General features: G+C 55.1%; 2 protein-coding genes across 5 annotated transcripts in view; one reads left to right on the top strand and one right to left on the bottom strand.

Annotated features, from left to right (window-relative positions):
- Positions 1 to 1,651: 1,651 nt before the first annotated feature.
- On the bottom strand, positions 1,652 to 15,844 carry TYW3 (tRNA-yW synthesizing protein 3 homolog). 4 transcript variants are annotated; one of them, XM_027874028.1, is made up of 8 exons: positions 15,642 to 15,844; positions 13,457 to 13,537; positions 12,129 to 12,227; positions 10,745 to 10,816; positions 8,203 to 8,336; positions 3,533 to 3,811; positions 2,748 to 2,981; positions 1,652 to 1,928 (listed from the first exon to the last, which is right to left on the bottom strand). In XM_027874028.1, the coding sequence occupies exons 1-6, from the start codon at positions 15,813 to 15,815 to the stop codon at positions 3,595 to 3,597; spliced, it is 777 nt and encodes a 258-aa protein (XP_027729829.1). In that variant the 5' UTR covers positions 15,816 to 15,844; the 3' UTR covers positions 1,652 to 1,928; positions 2,748 to 2,981; positions 3,533 to 3,594. The 4 variants fall into 4 exon arrangements, with proteins under 4 accessions (XP_027729829.1, XP_027729828.1, XP_027729831.1 ...); XM_027874027.1 differs by having other exon boundaries at positions 2,748 to 3,811; XM_027874030.1 differs by lacking the exons at positions 1,652 to 1,928; positions 2,748 to 2,981 and adding an exon at positions 4,397 to 7,192 and having other exon boundaries at positions 3,724 to 3,811.
- Positions 15,845 to 16,181: 337 nt separating this feature from the next.
- CRYZ (crystallin zeta) overlaps positions 16,182 to 21,134 on the top strand; it is an 11,138-nt gene continuing 6,185 nt past the window's right edge. Inside the window, exons 1-3 of the mRNA XM_027874026.1 lie at positions 16,182 to 16,337; positions 18,889 to 19,005; positions 19,771 to 19,923. Coding sequence (XP_027729827.1) covers positions 18,895 to 19,005; positions 19,771 to 19,923 — 264 coding nt within the window. The 5' untranslated portion in view covers positions 16,182 to 16,337; positions 18,889 to 18,894. The remainder of the gene's footprint in view (positions 16,338 to 18,888; positions 19,006 to 19,770; positions 19,924 to 21,134) is intronic.

Consider the following 21,134-nt stretch of genomic DNA (forward strand, 5'->3'; position numbering starts at 1 on the left):
GATTCATCAGACTGTCAAAGGGGCCCAAGGCCTCTGGCACTGGCCCCATACACTATGTAAGGATGGGACATGTTATATTTTTGTTCGTACCCCTACAGCCTGTTTGCTATTGAATTGCCTTTGTTGGCTTAGCTAAGAAAATTGTTCATCGGCATGTTTTTAATGGTTAGATCGAGTCCTTCAAGGGCAGAGACTTGTCTTTTGCCTCTCTTTGTATCCCCAGCACTTAGCGTAGTGCCTGACACACAGTGGGCACTTAATAAACCCTTGTTGACTGAGTCAAGTGAAGAAAGGCAGTGAAGTATCAGACAGCAAACCAATATTGGTGAAGTTATTAGTTCATCTGTTGGGAAATGAGAAAAACCACTGTAAAAGTTACCACTGGTTCTATCCTTTTTCAATCAAGATCATCTCAGAAAACAAAGAGATTTTTCCTATTAACTTCCAAATTAGAACAGACGGGAATTTTAACTTCTCCAGTGCTGAATGGCTCTGCTCAAACCACCATCTCCCTCAACTAACTGTGACGCCAGAATGAGGCTCCACCTCCACGAGGGAACCAAGCACCAGCGTTAATCTGAGTGACCTGGGAATCACTCAGATGTTTCCACACACACTGGTTCCGCAAAACTGGGGGTGTTTACAGGATTCACTAATTTCTGATGCCAAACCAACGATTCTCAGAGCCAGGTCTGGAGACCCTGGTGGGCCCTGGGTCCTTTTCAGGGCAGTCCAAACTACACTGATGATGATACTGAGACGCTGTAACTTCTGATTCAATAAATGTCGATGGTTAGGGTCCAAATAAACAAAAGTAAGGGGGCTCCTCAACTTCAGAACACGGAAGAGCCCCAAGACCAAAGCTGGAGAACCTTGGGCCTGGACAACAGGGCTGAGACTCAGCTGTAGTCATCAGCGCCCGCCATCCCAGCCCGGATCTCCTAAGGGTGCTGACTGGACTTGTGAAACCCTGTCAGAGAGAACGTGAGCTTAGGATGCGGGAGAACAAATGTGCAGGGACGTGAGCAGGACAAGAAAATGATCTGTGAGGGAGGAATAATGGAAATGAAGCCTGAGAAAGAGACACAAAGCCAAAACCCAAGTCTTCATTTGTTGGAGAGGCGGGGGCCTATGGGTTTGGGATGCTCTATACACTGCCAGATGCAGCTGGTTTTGCTTAACTATTCTTTCTTTGTAAGAGGAACTGCCAGGGGGTGCCAGAGTGCTCAGATCCCTAGGCCCAGAGTCAAGAAGACCCAAGTTCAAATCTGACCTCAGATACTTACTGGCTGTGTGACCCTGGGCAAGTCACTTCACCTCTGACTGCCTCAGTTGCCTCGTTTGTAAAATGGGGACAATAATAGCACTCACCCACCTCCCAGGGCTGTTATGAGCATCCAATGAGACAATAATTGTAAAGCACTAACTGCTTTACAATGCATGGTATATAGTAGGCAAATAACAAATGCTTATTTCTTTCTCTACCTCCTGGTACAAGGGAGGACTCAACTTGGGAGAGTGTTATATTGGAAATGGCTGATGTCAGAAACAAAAGGGATGAATAGTTGTTTTTTGTTGTTTTTTTTTTTTTCCCCAAAGTGAGAAGTGAACTTTCTTACGGTTTCAGGAATAAGGAGCCCGCATGCAGAACTTAGTTTTAAAGAGTTTTCAGTTGGCGCAATTAGGGCTGTTGAGGACAAAGGACAAAGCCGGCGGCCTCAGGGGGATGCAGACACGCCCCTGAATTCACCAGGGGCAGGACAGCCGAGCCCAGGCCGACCCGGGAAGCCTCTGAGCTGAGGTTGATGATGAGGGGCGACGTGGGGTCACCCAGGGACGCACCGGGCCACAGGCGTGCGAATGGTTTAGTGACACAGCGGCTCGTCAGGGCGTGGCAGTCCAGGCTTTGCTGTTGAAATCCAGGGTTTCTGAAGAAGTGAAAAGCAAATTTCAAGTTTCAAAGTCTGTTTCTCATGGTTTGCCAGTCTGAAAAGCAAGTGTTCCATTAATGTTTCTGTTTCTGGTCCAGACCCGCGACTTTATTGGCACAAGAGACTTTCCAGCATGGAAACGCCCTGCACCAATGGAGGTCAGTGCCCAGGGTCTCTGAGGCAGGGCTTGAACTCAGCCCTCGCTGACTCCAGGGTCGGTCCACTCTGTTGTGTCCCTGTGTCTCTCTGGCTTTGAAGGAGGCCAGCACACACACATGTAGTCACTCCACGCATCACACGTGTTGGTACCAAGGCATGAAGCCGCAGCACGCTGGGCAAACCCTGCACAGCATCCTGAACCTGGTTCTTGGCTGACATTCTCTGGGAAACACCCTCCGCTCATTCTTCTGGATCCTGGGGCTTTTCCTCATGGATGGCTCTGGTGGAACCCTGTCCCTCATGGCCAGGTAGGGGGAGGGTAACCCCCTTCTCTGATCTGCAATTCTGCAGAGCCTCAGTCATTTGTCTCTCAGGATATCCCAGAGGTCTATCTGTCCCCCACTTTCTCCTTCCCTCTCTTCCTGTCCTCTCACATGCCGAAGGACCAGAGAAGGGGAAATGTCTTTATATTTTTTTAAAAAAAGAAGTGATGAGTTTATAAATTACAGTCCACTGGGCTGGACTGGACTCCGGGCAGAATTAACAAACACATCATTAAGAGGACAGTGTGTGAGCACACAGCAAGTGAAGGTGGAAAACACAAAGAATGTCAGCATGGCTCCCAACAGAACGCCGGGTTCCGGGCGTCTCACTTACCTTTCGGGAAGACCTCCGGTCGACGCTGGGGATGCAGTTTACTTTGGCTCATGTGAAGCCTTTGACTACATCCCTCTCTCTCCCATTAGCTCGTGGACAAAATAGAGAGAGGTAAAAGGTGGCAATGGTGTGGGCAGGATCCAGAGCTGGTACAGGGGCCAGACCCAACAGGGTGCTCAAGGCCAACATGAAAAGACCAGGTGCTTCCTGGAGCGCTCCTACAAGAGGAAGAGTCTAGAAAGACACAATTTAAGTAAATGGGGTCAATGTAAACTCATGCACCGAGGTTAATAAAACTGATTTCATAACCTGGGGAAAGGAAGCCTCAACAATAGTGAATCACAAAAAGATCTGGGTGTTTTAATAGCGACAAGTTTGACAGGAGTCTATGGAACGACATGGCAGCAGACAAGCTTGTGCCATCAAAAGCTGCCTTAAGAGACTCACGGTGTCTAACACAAAGAAGGGGACCATCCTCTTGTCCTCTCCTGGGCCTGGGCAGGCTGCCTCTGGAGTTCTGTGTTTGGGTCTGGGATGACAGAGATAAGCTCAGGCTATTGGGGAGGGCAGGAGGTGGGGGGAGGGATTTCACACCATGGTGTACAAAGACTGGTCCAAAGATCGAGAGAGGCTTCGCCTAGAGCTGCTTCACACTGACACTGTGCAATGCTGTTTACAAAATGTCCATTTTTACAAAGCAGATTTCATTCAAAATCTGAAGTGTAACCGGTAAATGCTGCTTTTATGAATTGATTTCAGAACTGAGCAAAAGAAATGACTCTTACAAAGAGCAATAATTTAAGGGGCCACAAAACGTCTTCCCGCAAAGGCATTTTGAAGACAAATGTTAATAATTTTCAGGGAAAAAACTGAGGCTGATTTCTGCATTATCCTCATCGCTTCCCAAGTCTTTCTGTTTCTCTGCTGAATTACGTCGGCCGCGTGTTTTTTCTGTTTTCCTCTTTCTCCTGCGAGTGTACACGGGACGAGCCATCTTGTTTGTCTCAGGACGCAGACCACTGGCCTCTTCTCTCTCCAAGGCCAGCTGGAGGCAGCTGTAAAACCTGCAAAGAAATAAGCATCAGAGGGGCAGCTAGGTGGAGCAGTGGATAAAGCACCGGCCCTGAAGTCAGGAGGACCTGAGTTCAAATCCGACCTCAGACCAAACACTTCACACTTACTAGCTGTGTGACCTTAGGCAAGTCACTTAACCGCGACTGCCTCACAAAAAAAAAAAAGAAAGAAATAAGCCTCATCAGCCTTGTATGTCGGGATGGTCAGGAAGAGTAACAAATAAAAGATATGCTGGCAGCTGACAAAGATTGGGCTATGTTGCTGGGACTGGACAAACATAAACGCTGAGCACTCGACATTTCTCAGGTATGCACCTAGAAGGCAAACACAAAAATGCCTGTTTCCCATTATTTACACCTAGAAAATGGGATGTAAAGAAATATACCCCTCCCCCACCCCCACCCCGGCTTTGACTCTAAAATCAATTGAAAATTCCTTGACTTTGGTCAAGAAATGGTCTCGGGAGTTGGGTTGGGAGTCTGCCATCCCCAGAGAACCTTCCATTGACCAGAGAGGAGACAAGTTTCCTGAGGGCACCCTTCACTCTTTTCTTTCTTGCTTTCTAGAAAACGCACCGTCACTAGGGCACAGGTACCATGCTGTCTCAGAGGCAGCTGTCTCTTCTGTTCATCTCACACCACAGAATCACCACAGAGGTCACCTGCCCAACGTCAGGGCCTGTTACTCAGAGATCTCCTTTGGGCAAGAGCACGTCCATCATTTCCATGTGGTTGGCCACACCCTCTGAACTTTGAAAGTGGCTCAGGAGAAATCAAACAGAAAGCAAGCCTAGAATCACAACCTGAAAGGGCGCCATGTTTTTGGATTACCTGTATTAAATATTATTGCCCATCCCTAGATAATGAAAGCTGTATGAGACGCTTACAAATGCTTTCTATCAAGACCCACCCAGAGAGGATGAACGCTCTGCAAACTCTCTCGTCAATCACCTGGGATAAATGCAATTAAGAGGTGACATGTAATTGACATTAATCTTCTCCTTAAAGGGCTTAAAGTGTGCGCGCTGGGGGGGGGGGGGCAGACCTAGAATCAACGGGAAAGTGCAGCAGAAAAGCTCCCCAGCTGGAAGGCAAAGACAGAAGCCGTTCACACGAGCGGTCCTCAAGGAGGAAGGATGCTCGGCTCTCACGGAGCCCGTCTCTCCTGCCTTCCGGTCCTCCTCAAAGTCCTCCTAGGGGCAAACCGCTTGTGCGACGGAAGCGAAGCCCAAACACAGGCTGGCAATGATGCTTTCCCACTCGTCCCCCGCAGGCCTGCTTCCCCAACGGGAGCTGGTGGCTGGAATGAAGCCAGGAGCCCCGAGGCCGGCTTTGGGCAGCAAGAGGCTTTCGGGGCATCCTCGGGCTCAGCTGGGTGCGAGGGGGTGTGATGGCCAGGCTGGGGAAGGACTCGTCTTTGTGAAGGGAAGCTGGCATCCGCGACAGAGCAGGGCTGCACTGTAACAGCGTCTTAGCTTCTGAAATGGGGGCATGAACAAATGGGTGTAAATCGTGGGTTCCATTTTAGATCCGCACTAATATCAGACGCCTGGGCTCATGGCGTAGCTTTGTGTACTGTATACGTGAGAAGGATGCAGCTGTACCACACTGTATCATGAGAGAAAAAGTAAAAGGATGAAGGACAGGACTCCCCCTCTCCAGCACCATTTACCTCTTTGTTCTCCTTAGGAAGGAGTATGCAAATTCCCGCAGGCCAAGATAATTTTTTCCACATTACCCAAGGACACAAAAAGGTCATCTCTTTCCCACTCTGGAGAATACTGAATCAGTCTTGATGAGAGCGTAAGCACTACTCTCGCATCGCCGCCGGGCCTGGGGGCCAGGGATCAAGGACTCTCTTTGACGGGATCCCAGAGGAGATGAGGAGGGAAGAGGGGTCCGAGGTCCAAGAAGAACGGGTGAAAGAGAGAAAGATGCTCCATGGGCCTGGAGGCGGCTGGGGGTCAGGGGCAGCAGTCGTTTGTTTGCTCCTCTAATCATCTTTACGGTGCCCCGGTGGCTCTCTATTAGATCCAGGCAGCACGTTTCTTTTTAAAACGAGGTCTAAAAGGCCGCAATGTGAAGTCAGTCTTCGTTCCAAGTGGCTGTTTCAATGCTCCAAGCGTGGCGTTCTTCAGAGGTCACAAAAGGAGCCTTTCCTTTCTCATTTCAATCACGTTTATAAATCCCACCAAAGGCAGTATGGCTTAGTGCAGAGCGCCCCGCACCTGGAGTCAGAGAACCCTGTGGGTTCCAATCCGGCCTCTGCCCCTTACAACCTGTGGCATCGTGGGCAAGCCCCAGTTCCTTTATCTCTAAAAGGGAACCAGATTGGACCATATGCCAACTTTAGCCCCCTCCACATCTCGGCCTAAGCTCCTACAAGCCTACATTGAGATGAGTCATGAAATCATTTTAGTAATGAACACATTTATGTAGTTTCTTCATTCTCTTACATTGGCACGTTCACAATAAAGCTTTCCCCCTCCCCACCATTCAAAGTCTCGAGCCTTTCTTTTATTCCTCTAAGCCTTCTATTTCTGGGCCTCCAAGAATTTCTTGGTGTTTAAATCAGATTTTCTTCATTAGGTTTTTGCCTTCATTATTTTAATTTTTTTTTTATTATGCACATCTGAATGCTCAACTCGCGGTGCTACATTTTAGCACCGAATGTCTGATTACAGCCCTCATCAAGTTTTTATTTTTTACTCTTGAAGAGCTATTTTTTCTTTGCATTTGGCAGAATGCATAGCAGATCCTAAGAGAGCTCTACTAATTTGTTCACACTTTCAGAATTCATATGTAATCTTCTAATCAGTACCTTAAAGCGTTCTTTACGTTTCTCTAATTTTTTCTACTGGTGTCATATGATGAGCAAAGCTCTTAATAGCATTTATAATTTTAAAACTTTTTAAATTATTTCTAGCACATGGTCTAAAGCAGAGTTTGATTTTCTAACTGGTGAAGAGGGCTCGATTACCTTCCTCAGCACGTAGCCAACCTCGATTGGCCCATGGAGAGGAAGTCTGCATTAGGCCAAGGCCAGAAAGCCGCCTGTCACCTGGGGATAACTGGTGAAGTGAAAGCAGTCACCAGCAGGAGGACCTACACAAAGTCCACACTCAAGACACCGGCAACAGCAGAGAATCTTCTCTCATCGTGGGCTCCTGAACCGACGTGTTGCGCTGACCCATCTGGCAGCAGCGAGCTCAGCTGACTCTGGAGCGCATCAGTGCTCACCTGGATCACTCAGTCTCATCCTGTCCCAAGGCCAAAGCCTTCCTCCCGAGACCCAAGCAGCTTCTTGTCTGCTGGCCACAAGGGCAGACTGAGTAAGAGGGGCTGAATCATCCCGCGGCCAGCCCATGGTTACTGAAGGGAGAAACCAAAATGCAATGTCCAATGGGGACAGTTCAGCAGCATAGTCTTCTTTCATAAAAGACAAAGTTTTATCGTTGTGAGACAACCAGTCCTAACACAACTAAGGACAAATCAAAAGAATAAAGTGCCTCAGTGTTCTGTAGGCCAAAGGTGTAATCTGGGTACAGCAGAGAGGAGCTGGAAGCCCCCCCTGGTGATGACGATGGTTTTCCTCTTTTCTCTCACAGAAGGTGGGCAGGTTAATGTCAGGGCCATGCCCAGGCCTTGGCCTCAGGGGCAGGTAGCGCAGGACTGTCACATCTGGGCCCTCCAGTAACCTGAGCGTCAGCGCCTGCATCGCATTTTTAAAATGGTGCACACCTCTGGGTGGAAGTGCACAGACGGATGAGGGGTTTTTGCTGGTGTACTGGACACGGATCTTGCCCGAGAGAGAGGAGGCCGGAAGGTGGGAGACCCTGAGTCTTTTCACCATTAACCCTGCGCTTTCCCTATCAGGTGAAGGGCTGGCCCCCATCTCGAAGCTCTGCCCCTCATGCGGGGCCAGTCCCAGCCTTCTAAAATAAATGGCAGCGAAGGGGCGCCCAGTCAAACCCTGGCCCTGAACAAGCTTTGTCCCTCCCCCCGCTCCCCCTGTCTGTCATTGGTTTAGGGAACCCGAGGGAGGAAACAAGGGACAAACATTCACAATTCATAATCTGCATCAGAGGCAGACCTTGAACTCGGATCTCTGTGACACCCAGGTGGGCTCGCTATCTATCAGTCCACACCACCTTCCGGTCTTCAAACAGGGAACTGGGCAGAATCAGGTGTCAGTGACACCAAACGAGCCGTGGAAGGAGGACACAGGGGCGTTCCCACAGCCCCCATCTGGCTCTGGTCCCTTACCTGAGTCCCCAGGGAAGGCCATCTGCAATCCTCCTTAGGGGCAAAACGGACTGATGCTCACCTTCAGAGATGGCCTAGAAGGTTTGGGAGAGGGTGGAAGGGGCCAAGGAAAATACCTGTCGACTCTCTTCTTGTTCTCTTCCATTTTCTGATTGGCTACTTTCAACAAGAAATCGATATATTCCTCAGTCACCATCAGTCTTCCCTCGCTGCTCAATGGAACTTCAAGGCCATGCGTACTCCGGACAGCCTGGGAACAAGAAGGGATTTGGAGGCGGTCAGGATAAATGCCCCGAGGGGACCCTGCCCCCGGGCCGGCAACACCGGCCTGGACTTGGGCCCACCAAGCTGAGGAAAGGACAGAAGAAGGCTTCTCCCCACCCTGGGCCATTTCCAAAGGCTCGCTCTGCCTGGGCAGATGGAGATGGGAGACGGAGGAGTGAGGGGCAGTGGTGGCAGCGGGGGCCCAACCCAGGCAGGGCCGGTGGCTCGGCGGAGAAGAGAATGGTGGTGAGGCCCGAGGCGGGAGGCCACCGAGGACGCCGCGGGCAGAGTGCAAGGGGGAGGATGTGGGGGTCTAGGGGGGCAGAGGAGAGGGGACAAAGGCGCCGGGCCCCGGGGAGAGAGAGAGAGGCGGTGACAGATTCCAAAACATCTTTCGGAAGGCCCAGAACAGCAGGTCCCAAAGTGGAGCAGAGGAGGGCAAACACCACTGCACACACTGATGGAGCTTCTTAATGCGCCCCAAAGTCCTACATTCCTGGAGCCGCGATCCGAAACAGCCCAAGGAGAAGCCGCGGGCCCACCCAGGGCCCCCTTTAGAGCAGAAGAGCTGATAATGGGGTCAGACAGCACAGAGCCCCAGGCCAGGGGCCGAGTCACTGGGGGATGGCCTCTGGAGCCGAGCCTAGGAAATGGGGGGCACGGGGGGCTCAAGGCCTTGTGGGGATGCCCCTGCCTGGGAAAGGCGGCTGGGACCAAGGACGGCAGAGCCGGCGACGAAAGGCTGAGAACCAGGTCTCGGCTCTGAGTGCGAGGAAGCCCCGGGCGGCGGGTGCCATGAGGAAACTTTCCTTCTGCTCCTCTGTTGAACCCACTCCAAGGGCCAGCTCAAGGCCCTCCTCGGGCACCATGGCCGCTCCCTCAGTGGTCCAGCCTGCAGTGACCCTCTGTCCTCGGGGGCGAGCACTCCCTGACCTCAACCAATGACCCCGCACGGCCTGGTGTCTCAGCGGCGCTCTGGCAAAGCCGCCCTTTCTACGGTGCCTGGAGACCCACAGAATGCCTCCTATACAATCCTCCATTTGCTCCCACAACAGCCCCGGGAGACAAGCTCCATCAGCCAAGGATCAGTGAGGAGGAGTCGACCAGTAACGAAGATGATGATAGCAAGTCTTCGTATGGTGCCTACTGTGCGCCAGGCGCATTGCCTACGTTCTCTCACTGCATCTTCACAACCCCCCTGTTATCTTCCCCATCTCACAGACGAGGAAAGTGAGGCCCCGGGTCACCAGCAAGCCAGCATCGGAGGCTGAAACTGAACTCGGTCTGGGCACAGCAGTGCCTCCAGGGGTCTTTATGTACACCTACTATGTGACACACACACACACACACACACACACACACACACAAAGGGCTGTGAAGGCAAAGGTCAAACGGCTTGACCTCCAGCATTCAGCACGGGTCGGTGTGCACGCAGGATGGGGCCTGCTGCGGGCTCCCCGCATCCGCCTCCATCCTCCCACATCCACCTCCGTCCTGGGGGCACGGAGCGGGCCCTGCGCTGGGCGCTGCATGACGGGCAGGCTCCAGAAGCTGAGACCTGAGAGGGGACGGGAGGATGTGCGGCCTCAAGCTTCAAAAACCACCCTCGTACGCGCCCCGAGGGGAAAGCATGGTGAGGTGTTCATGCAAAGAAGATCTGAAGGTCTGAGTGGGCAGTAAAAAACAAGCTGGCCCAGCAAGGTCCTCCTCAGGCAGGGCTCACCATCCTCTCCCCGAGGCAGACATATCTGAACCGGGGCCCAGTGCCCCCCCCACGGTCAGGCAGACGTAGTGCAGGGAAGGGCTGGAAACATGGTGGAAGGGAGAGGGCAAAGGGAGGGCAATGAGAAGGCCTGGAGGAGGAGGGATCCATCATACTGGGGGCAACTGAAAGATGCTGAGCAGCCAACTTTGGTGTGATGTCAGAGCGTAGGGCCTGAGGGGGCAGCCAGGGGCGCCACAGAGCACAGGGCCTGAGGGGGCGGCTGAGGGGCGCCACAGAGCACAGGGCCTGAGGGGGTGGCAGGGGGTGGGGTGGGGGGGGTGTGTGCCACAGTGCACAGCGTGCCAGGGGCCTCGAGTCAGGAAGACTCATCTTCCCGAGTTCAAATCCAGCCTCAGACATTTCCTAGCTGTGTGACCCCGGGCAAGTCATTTCACTTTCTTTCCTCAGTTTCCTCATCTGTAAAATGAGCTGGAGAAGGAAATGGCCAGCCCCTCCAGCATCTCTGCCAAGAAAATCCCCCATGGGGCCAGGGAGAGTCAGGCGTGGCTGTGAATGACCAGACCACCACAGAGGGGACCTCAGGGGCTGTGCCTGCCACCTCTGACGGCCCTCAGGGATCATCTGCTGACACTCTGCACGCAGCTCAGCGATGCGGGAAGTCTCCATACCAGCATAGTCTTGCCTCTTTTTCCAACGGTAATGCCGGAGTTCCTGAATCCAGAGTCCACGGCCGCCGAGTGCTGTGGGAAAAGGAGAAAAAGGCCTTGACGCTCTCCCCGTCCGCCTCCACTTAGCGCCGCTCAACGGCCGACCATCAGACCCGCGGGGGGCAACCGAGGGATGAGTCGCCGACCTCGGCCTCCTTTAAAGAAGCATTCGCGGCGTTTGTGCGGAAAATGGTGAAACAGCAAACTGGGAAATGTGGAGATGCAGACCTAGGCCGCATCGTTCCCTGAAAGATCCAAGTTGGCTAGTAACCATTTCTAACCCAGGGAAAACCGAACCAAGCCTTTTCTTAAGACGGCGGTTGGCGCCTTGCCCAGGCGTGGCCGCCCCGCTGACCCCCCCGGGGGGCGCTTTGCTGCGTCCTTCTCCACGTGTCCCCACTCTGGAGTGGAGGAAGCCAAAGCAAACAGGGCTGAGTGACTCGTCCGGGGTCACACAGCTAGTCAATGTCTGAGGCTAGATTGGAACTCAGATCTCCCACGTCGCGTCCCTTCTACAGAATGACGCTAATTGCAGACAGGACCCAAACTCGGGGCTGCTTTCATAGAGGTCTCCTTCTTTCCTCCCTCCCACCCCCATCGAGCTCTCTCCTCTCCTTCTCCGGAGCTGCTTCTTTGTGAACGCAGCTGGATCGTCCCTAATTATGATCATCATTCTGGCCCCCACTCACCCCCAGAATGAAGGAATCTCACGTTGTCTCTGGCTCTAAAATTCTCAATGACTCTAAGCTAACTTTAGTGAGCTACCCCAGGTTATCGTTAAAGGGAGGACTCAGGAAAGGAGGTCGAGGGCAAGCCCCACGGGCCTGACCTCTACGAGGCCTCCCCCCGGGAGTCCTCTGTGTTGGCTGTAGTTAGAGAGAGGGAGGCCGCGGCTGGCCGTGAAGACGGATCTGAGGTGAGGTTGGGGAGGCCAGTCGAGGGGAGGGGTAGGGGGTGCTGGGCTGAGCGCCATCTGCCAGGCTCCCAGCATCTATAGTGACACCACCCGGTTCAGACTTGGTCCACACGCATTTAGGGTTAGGCTTAGGGTGGCACCTCACTAGGTGTGGACAGAACATATTAAAAAATGACCAATCAGATAAACACAGGAGCTTAAAACTGTGAGGTTGCTTCCCTTGTGACTGTTCAAATAATGGAAACAAAAACCCTTGAAAACATTCCAGAAAATCCCTCATTTCACGAGCCATTTTCATGGTGTTTCCCAGGCAGAGATAACCAAGTTGGGCCAAACCCACCCGCACCCCCACCTGCACCCGCACCCACACCCGCACTGGCACCCGCACCGGCACCCACCACCCACTGAAGGGCTGAGGCTCTGCTTTACCAGAACTTGGGCATCCTGCAGCTGCCGGCACTGCACATGAAGGACAAAGGGCTCGAATTTCAGCACGGCGTCCCCTCGGGCTTTCTTCAGAGCTGAGAGCTAGAGAGCAGGACCACAGAGGGGGAAGGAGGTCAGGCAGGGCCCGGCGCCCTCCCCAAACCCGGCTCTCCTCTGCCCACCTTCTCTTTCCAGACCAGTAGCGCCCTCCGTTATTTCCCCAAATCGCCATTTCCTCCTTTCAGACCTCCTTCTCTGTCACCCTCTGCACTCCCTGAGCACCCCCCGAGCCTGCTGGGGAGACCGGCTGCAGAGCAGCATCCCCGCGGCCGCAAAGGCAGCCGGACACAGAGTGGCCTCCCCTGACGCCCTTGGGGGAACGACAACTTCACAACTAGGCCCGCTGGCAGAATGGAATTCATCAAGAAAAACAGACCGCGACCGGCTCACTCTGGAGAGCAGCGATCTAAGCCTCGGGTTACCTAGGAAGGGGATTTTTTAAACAATCATATTTCATATGTTATTATACAAGACACAAAATAATTTTTAAAAATGTTGAGAGTTATACATGATATTGAGATGAGATCGAGCCCAGACCTGTGATTTCCTTCCTCCCCTTGGAACTCCCAGGGGAGGAAATTCTATCTGCCTCTCCAGGCCAGCACCCTCTCTGCAGCCTGTCACCTCAGAGAGCTGCCCCAAGCTGCAAGGCCAGCCTCCTACCCTAACTTGCACTCCCCCTCCAGATGCTAATGAAACGGTCCATTTCAAGTAGGCCAAAGTTGCCCTCGTGTTTTCTTTATGAAAACAAACAGTAAAATTCCAGTCACTTGATGTCAAGATCATTCATCTGCAAACCCCATTCTCTTTTCTTTTTGGAAAGCAGGGGAAACATTTCCCCTCTAATCTTCTGCCCTTTCACGCTCTCTCGCCATCCCACTTCCCCTCCTCCCTCCATCTCTCTTCCTCCCCTCCTCCTTCTCTCCCTACCCCCCCTTCCCCTCTCTATTTCTCCTTCCCTCTCCTCCTCTTTCTGTCTCTCCCCCCTCCAACTTCCCAGCTCTCTCATTCTCCAGAACAGACCACTCCCAGAGGCTCAGCAAGCCCCCCTGCTCCTCCTTCCAATCCCTTGGGGACGAGATCCCTAGAGGGGGCCCCATCCGCCCCCTCTGACCCCCAGTGCCCCAGAATCCTTCAGCGTGCTCTCGGGCCCTGGCTACTTAAAACCGGACCCCTCGTTCTGAGGGTGGCCTGTCTTCACCCGAAGGGCACCGGGGGTGGGTAAGAAGCTTCCCGCTGCCTCCGGTCTAAACCCTGTCCGTGGTCCTTACCACATCATCCTTAGCACAAAGTCGGTGGGTCACCAGCAGCCAGGAACAGTTCTGCTTCTGGATTTCGCAGCCATCGATGCCCTATGGGAAGAAGGCATCTCGTTACCTGAAACACTGAAGCAAAGCGAAAAGCTTCCCAAAGACGCTATCTGCATCAGTGAGCGCTCGCCGAGCCTCTGATAATGCCGAGCACCGTTCGGGGGGATTCCAGCAGCCGGGTGAAGCGAGCTACTGCCGAGCAGAAGGGACAGCCAACGTTCACTGAGACCAAAGGACGGCGCGTCCCCCGCCTGAGAGGTCGGGGGGCACTCCGGAGCACTTCGTCTCACCTGATGGAGCAAGGACACATATGCACACCACACACACACACACACACACACATACAACACACACATATACAGTCTCACACATACACACACATGCACACCACACACATCAGACACACATACAACACACACATATATGCATGCATACAAATACTCTCCCACATACACACACCACACATACAACACACACATATACAGTCTCACACATACACACACATGCACACCACACACATCAGACACACATACAACACACACATATATGCATGCATACAAATACTCTCCCACATACACACACCACACATACAACACACACATATACAGTCTCACACATACACACACATGCACACCACACACATCAGACACACATACAACACACACATATATGCATGCATACAAATACTCTCCCACATACACACACCACACACATCACACATATATACACATACAATGCACATATACACACATGCACATCATACACATAAACACACACATACACACTCACACATGCGTGCACATGCACACCACACATACACGCACATCATATACACATGCAACACACTCACATATACACACCACATACATACACACATCAGACACATACAATACACATACACACACATGCACACTCTCACACACATGCACACCACACAATACATGCACATCATGCATGCACACAATACACACATGCACTCACACATACACACCACATGCATGCATACAAATACACTCTTACACATATACATACCACACGCATATACAACACACATATATACACGTACAACACACAAATACATGCTCACACACGCACATCATATACATGCAACACACATACACATACACACATACAACACACACATACACACTCATGCACACACATACTCTCACACATACAAGCACATCATGCACACATATAACACACACATACACACATGCACACACATACACGCACACCATACACACAACACACACATACACACATGCACACACATACACATTCTCGCATGTACACCCCCACACACATACAACAGACATATACACACATGCACACGCATACGCTCTCACATATATGCACATATGCATACCACACATACCATACATGCATATAACCCACATATATACATGCATGCACACACATACACGCTCTCAATGCACACCACACACATCAAACACAGAACGCATACATGCACAGATGCATGCACACTCACACATGCATGCACATCACACATACAACACACACATACACATGCACACACACACTCATACACACATCACACACATACAACACACACATGTACGTGCATGCATACACATACCCACTCTCATATATACACATGCATACACTCATACACACACACACACACACACACACACACTGTCCTGTCCTCCCGGTCACCCGGGGCCCGAACAGCAGGACCTCGACCCGTGTGCCCCTCCCCCATGAGACTGGGCGTCCCTGTACACAGCAGGGGGGCCCGCCCGATTCCCCCCTCTTGGGCGCACCCCCACTTCCCGGACAGGGTTACATCCACGTAAATTATTTAGTATCACCGGAAGTGGGGGGAGGGGGAGTCGCTGGGCCAGTCCAATCAAGGGACATCAAAATGGGGCAGAGAATCAAGGACGCGGTTTCCATGGCAACAACGCTCAGCATGAAGAAGCGTGTGGGGGGCGCAAGTGCGCAGGTCCCGCTGTTGCCATGGCAACGCCAGGTCTGTCACGTGCGCGCGACGGGGGGGGGGGTGAGAATGTTCCCATAGTAACAGGGCAGGCTCCCGGCAGGGGGTGGGGGGAAAGGAGCGCGCGCCCGCCCGGGGCCGGGCCGTTTCCATGGCAGCAGAGGGGCAGGCGCGCGCACTCACCCCGTCCAGCAGCAAGATGCGGCCGGAGCAGGAGCTTGTGGTGAAGAACTGCTCCCGGCCGTTCAGGAGCCGCACGAGCTCCACCACGTCTTCGTCCACACTGCCCTTCCGGCTCAGGTCCGCCTTGCTCAGGCTCTGCGCCTTCCACTTCTGGAATTCGCCCGAGCGGTCCATGAGGACACGGGCCGGGTCGGGGCGTCTGCCCTGCGCCGACGCGTACGCTGACGCGACGCCGACGCCGACGCCACGGCGGCCTCGAGCGGGCCTCATGGGCGCCGCCATGTTGGACGGGACGGCGGCCGCCCTGGGACAAAAGGCCTTTTACGCCTGCGCGGGCCCGCTGATCCCGGGCGGGGCCTTAGAGAGCAGGGGGCGGGGCTGGCGGGGCGGTGCTTCGGAGCCCTGAGGAGAGGGACTGGAGGGGCGGGGCGGGGCGGGGCCTCGGAGCTCCAGTGGAGGGGCTGGTGGGGCGGAGCCTCGGAGCACTGAGGGGAGGGGCTGATGGGGGCGGGGCTTCAGGGGATGGGGCCTCGAGCTCCGCGGGGCAGGGCTGCAAGGCTACAGACTTCGCCCTCTCGCCCTTCCAGTCTGCTGCGTCACCTCTTCCTCGGAGGTCGCACCGGGACCCCCTCGTGTAGCCCTCTCCAGGTTCCCCCCCGAGCGCCTCGGGAGCGGCCGGGGCGCAGGCGCGGGAAGGTGAGCGGCCTCCGCGGCTTCTCTGCGCTGTCGCTCGCTCTTTCTGGCGCTTCTGCCGCGCCCAGCCGAGCCTGCCGTGGGGTGGCGAGCACGGCTTCGCGCCCCTCCCCCACGTGGACTGTACGCCCCAGGAGGGCAGGCACGCCTTCCTCTCCTTCTTTTGCCCCATTTTCCCTTTCTTACCTTCTCCTTTTACTTTCTTCTTTCCTTCTGGCACCCAGCCCGGGGCCAGCAGAGCACGTGACAGTGGGGGAAGGCTGGCCTGGCCCCCTCCCCCCTTACGGGGATGGTGGGCTGCAGCTGGAGGGGCCTCCAAGGCCACCTAAGCCCGGGGTCAGTTTTAAACACTCTCCGTTATTATTTTATTTCCAACGCAAGCCCACAAGCATTTATTAGACACCTAGTGTGTGCCAGGCACCACACTCAGCAGAACCAGCCCCTGCCCACTCAAGTGGGAACCAGACCAGGCTGTAAGAGAGAGACCTGGGAGCCCCTGGCTGCAGGGCGGATCGATAACCATTGATGGTGGCCCTCCTGCCTGCCGAGCACGTGCAAAGAATGGAGAAACCCCCAGACTGCAAATGGATCTCTGAGTATGGACAGCCTGGATAGCAGTGGTCTGGGGGGAGAGGTGTGTGCCCCTGCACACAGTGCCAGGCCTGGCAAGAAGACCTGTGTTCAAATGCTGCCTCAGAGGCCTTAGAGCTCTGGGTCCTTGGGCAGGTCACTGTAATGGTGCCTGCCTCAGTTTCCTTATCTGTAGAATGGGGCTGGTAGTAGCAACTACCTCCCAGGGTGGTTGTGAGAATCCAAAGCACTTAGCACAGTGCCAGGCACACAGCAGACTCTATAGAAATGTTGTCTGTTATTGTTCCTATAAAATAGAAAGGTAGGACATGGCAGAGCTGGGATTTGAACCCATTTTCTGATTCTAGAGTCTGGGGCCCGTGAACTTAAGAAGGTGGATGAGGTGGCTGGCCTTTTCCAGGTCCATGTGTTCTGGGGCTTGCATTCCTGGCAGGGGTCAAAGGCTCCTTGGGAATCAACATTGTCTTTGCCCTTCTCCACCCCCTTCCCCCTCTCGGTGCCCTCAGAGAAAGCTGGGGAAGAAGGCACGGTGGGGACCAGTGCCCTTTGCCTTCAGGGCTCAGCCCTTCCTCCTGGGAGGTGCCCTGAAGGTCCAGCCTCTTGTTGGTGTCTTGGGGGGCAGAGGCGAGTGTCTGAGCACCCTTGAGCCGCCGGCTTGAGCCGCCTCTGAGCTCCTTCGTCTGTCCAGAGAGGTGGGACTGACCCAGGGAGGAAGTGGACAAGCCACGTTGGAGCCGGGCTCCAGGGCCATTGGGGCCAAGAAGGGAAGTGCCCGTTCTCTCCCTGGCCGACCCTCTGCAGGTGGAGAGTTCTCTGTGTTGGCTTGGGTGGCCCCGCAGCCCCGAGCCCCTCAGGAGCCCCTCAAGCATGGGGGTGTCACGGCAGGACAGGATGAGCCCCGGTTTTCACCCTTCCTTCTCCCTTCAGACCCAGTCACCTTAGGTCTGTGCCTGGGGGGCTCTGGGGACCTTCTGGGGGCAGCAGTGAAATGGGGTCAGCGTTTCCGGCCTAGGTTGTGCTGTAAAGTGAGGTGTGGGGTCCCTGGTGGGGAACAGAAGGGCTTGGAGAAAGTCAGAGAAGCCACGGACTCCGGGCGCTGTGCCAGAAAATCGCAGGCTTAGTGGGATCTCAGCAGGTCAGTGGTCACTCCCTCACGTGGGTTGATTTCCCAAGAGGAGTCAGTTCCCAGGTGGGCATAGCGTCCTGGAGGCGTCTGCTCTGGGTTACTGGCGGCTTGGCCCATGGGGATAGCTGCTCTCACGTGATGTAGGATCAGGAGGATTTGGAGGGGTAGGGGAGGATTGGAGAAAGGGTCATGTGTCCCACAGGGACAGAGGCCATGGAGAAGGCACTGAGACCCAGGGAGGGGCAGGTAGCATCTAGGGCCTCAGATAGGCGGCTTGGGCTGGACCTGGAGTATGGCCTCAGATACTTCCTAGCCGGGTGACCCTGGTCAAGTTACTTGAGAGCTTTGTGCCTCAGTTTCCTCATCTGTAAAGTGGGGATCCTGAGCCCGCCCCCAGGCTATTGGGAGAGGAACATAGGAAGAGCTGAGCTCTCCCCTGTCCTGAGGGCCAGGCCAGCTGAGCACAGGGAGGGGGTGAGGGATGAGGTTTCTGGCCCCACCCTCCCCTCCTTTCCCCTGGCTGGAGGGCATGCAGGGGGGGAGGGGGGTCAGGGGGTCAGTGCACACCTGTGCGTTGAGAGCAGGCAGGGATGCTTGGGGTCATTGTATTCAGTGACACCTTATGTTTGCACATCCCCTCAGCCGCCTGTGTAGGACAGCCTGCAAACAGGCCCGCCCTGCTGGGCCACTTTCCCAAGGGAGACCCTGGCCCAGAACAGAGACCCTGGCGAGCTGATGGCCACCTCAGCTTGAAGGGAGTCATTGACAGCCCCTCCCTGAAGGGCTCGCACACGGCAGCTGATGTCTGACTGTGGATTTTCTGCCCTTTCCCCCCAGAGCACCATGGCCGCCCAGCAGAAGCTGATGAGGGCTATTAGGGTCTTTGAGTTTGGTGGGCCACAGGTGCTGAAGCTGCGCTGTGATGTCCCTGTGCCAGAGCCAGAGGAAAATCAGGTAGGACACAGAAGGTCATCCAGGCTGGGCGCTGGAGCCTCGAGGTCACTGGGAGGGGCCCGGGCCACCCAGGGAGCAGAGACCCCTGGTCACTGGGGAGGGGCCTGGGCCTCACTGGGGAGCAGAGACCCCTGGTCACAGGGGAGGGGCCCGGGCCACCCAGGGAGCAGAGACCCCTGGTCACTGGGGAGGGGCCTGGGCCTCACTGGGGAGCAGAGACCCCTGGTCACAGGGGAGGGGCCCGGGCCGCATTGGGGAGCAGAGACCCCTGGTCACTGGGGAGGGGCCTGGGCCACATTGGGGACCAGAGACCCCTGGTCACTGGGGAGGGGCCTGGGCCACACTGGGGACCAGAGACCCCTGGTCACTGGGGAGGGGCCTGGGCCACACTGGGGACCAGAGACCCTTGACCCCTGGTCACCGGGGAGGGGCCTGGACCACACTGGGGAGCAGAGACCCTGGACCCCTGGTCACCGGGGAGGGGCCTGAGCCACACTGGGGACCAGAGACCCTTGACCCCTGGTCACCGGGGAGGGTCCTGGGCCACACTGGGGACCAGACACCCTTGACCCCTGGTCACCAGGGAGGGGCCCAGGCCACACTGGGGACCAGAGACCCTTGACACCCCCCTTGCTGGAGGACATGGGGTGAGGCCTGTGGTTTAATCCTACACACAGTGGCTTCTGGTGTACCGTTGATACAAAGTTTGGTGAAGTGGTCATGTCCGTGTTTCAGCACCGGATAAACGTGTTCTGCACCCGGCAGGTCCTGATCAAAGTCCACGCGTGCGGGGTGAACCCAGTGGAGACCTATATTCGCTCCGGGACCTATAACCGGATTCCAACTCTGCCGTACACGCCCGGCACAGACGTGGCAGGGGTCGTGGAGAGAGTGGGAAAGCACGTGGTGCACTTGAAGGTAGTGGCCTGAGCGTTTCCTTTCTCAGCTGCCTTTTTTCCTAATGCCTTCACCCCCTCGTTCATCCTGCCCGGCTTGCCCTGGTGTCTCTCACTCCTGGTGCTGGCCTGTCTGCAGGACAGCTCAGAACCTCTCCTTTAGCCACTGGTCAGGGCCTGCAGCCAAACCAAGCGCTGACCGCTCTCATCCACTGGAGCATTCTGGCTTTCCGGCCTTCCCTTGCTGGTGGAGCTCATATGCTGAGGGGCAGCACGGGGCTGGCCGCCTGAGGGACTAGAACGGACGGATGCAGGAGGGGCCTGGGCCCCAGGGCTCTTACGACTCCATGGACAGACTTCAGAGGCCCGGGACCTTTGGGGGGAATGACATCTTTCCTTTACTGACCTTTGATTTCCTCTGGGATCCTCTCTCTGTGTCCTGTGATGCTGAGAAGGGGTGGGTGGGCTTTAGCAGACCCCTGCTCTGTCTGACGGGATCTTCCTCTGCCCAGGGGAGGAGCCAGTGGTGTCCCTCATAGAGCGTCAGGTCCTGGGGTCAGGGACCGTTCCGTCCATGTAGCTCTAACAGCTAGCGCAGCAGCTGTGACGGCTCATTGGTTTAGAGAACTTCCGGGGGGCAGCTCCCTCCGCCCGTGCAGGCTCTCTGCACGTGTAGACCTGAGGAGGCATTGAGAATGAGGCAGTTCTGGGGGGCTTGGGGGTGGGGGGACAGCACCTTCATTCTGCCCCTTCGGTGGGCATGCTCATCAGGGAGAGAGCAGGGCCCAATTTGGCTGGAAGGCGTCTGCCTTTGATTCAGCCTACGGACAGTTTATGAGCAAGGGAGTAGTTGGAGCCTTAGGAAAGCAGCTTTGGCCGAGGGCACCCTGGGGCATGGGGGGTGGAGAAAGAGCTGGCCCCGTGCCCTGGGCACAAGGACTGCCTCTTGGCTACCCCACGGGGCCCCTGCAGCTGAAAGATCTGGCCCGTCCTTGGCTACAAGCCTGGGCCTTACATCCCCACCTTTGAAAAGCAAACAGTCTTACCGCTTGCCCCTTCCCTCCATGCCCAGGATGCCTTCATTGCCTCCCCAGATGCCCTCATCTGACCCCACCAGGTGCTCTCATCTGACCCTCTCCCAGGTCCCCTCATCTGACCCTCCCCCAGGTGCCCTCATCTGACCCCCCCACCCAGGTGCCCTCATCTGACCCTCCCCCACCAGGTGCCCTCATC

The sequence above is a fragment of the Vombatus ursinus genome, unplaced genomic scaffold (assembly GCF_900497805.2).
Source record: "Vombatus ursinus unplaced genomic scaffold, bare-nosed wombat genome assembly UNPS02014804.1, whole genome shotgun sequence".
Classification (NCBI taxonomy): domain Eukaryota; kingdom Metazoa; phylum Chordata; class Mammalia; order Diprotodontia; family Vombatidae; genus Vombatus; species Vombatus ursinus.

What these genes read in the sequence shown, in the direction of transcription:
- TYW3 (XM_027874028.1), bottom strand. Translation starts at nt 15,815, where the DNA reads ATGGACCGCTCGGGCGAATTCCAGAAGTGGAAGGCGCAGAGCCTGAGC. An exon ending in AAAGAGGCAAGACTATGCTG is followed by an intron (nt 8,337 to 10,744) that starts GTATGGAGACTT and finishes TCTTGTTCCCAG; the next exon opens with GCTGTCCGGAGTACGCATGG. An exon ending in AACAAGAAGAGAGTCGACAG is followed by an intron (nt 3,812 to 8,202) that starts GTATTTTCCTTG and finishes ATTTCTTTGCAG; the next exon opens with GTTTTACAGCTGCCTCCAGC.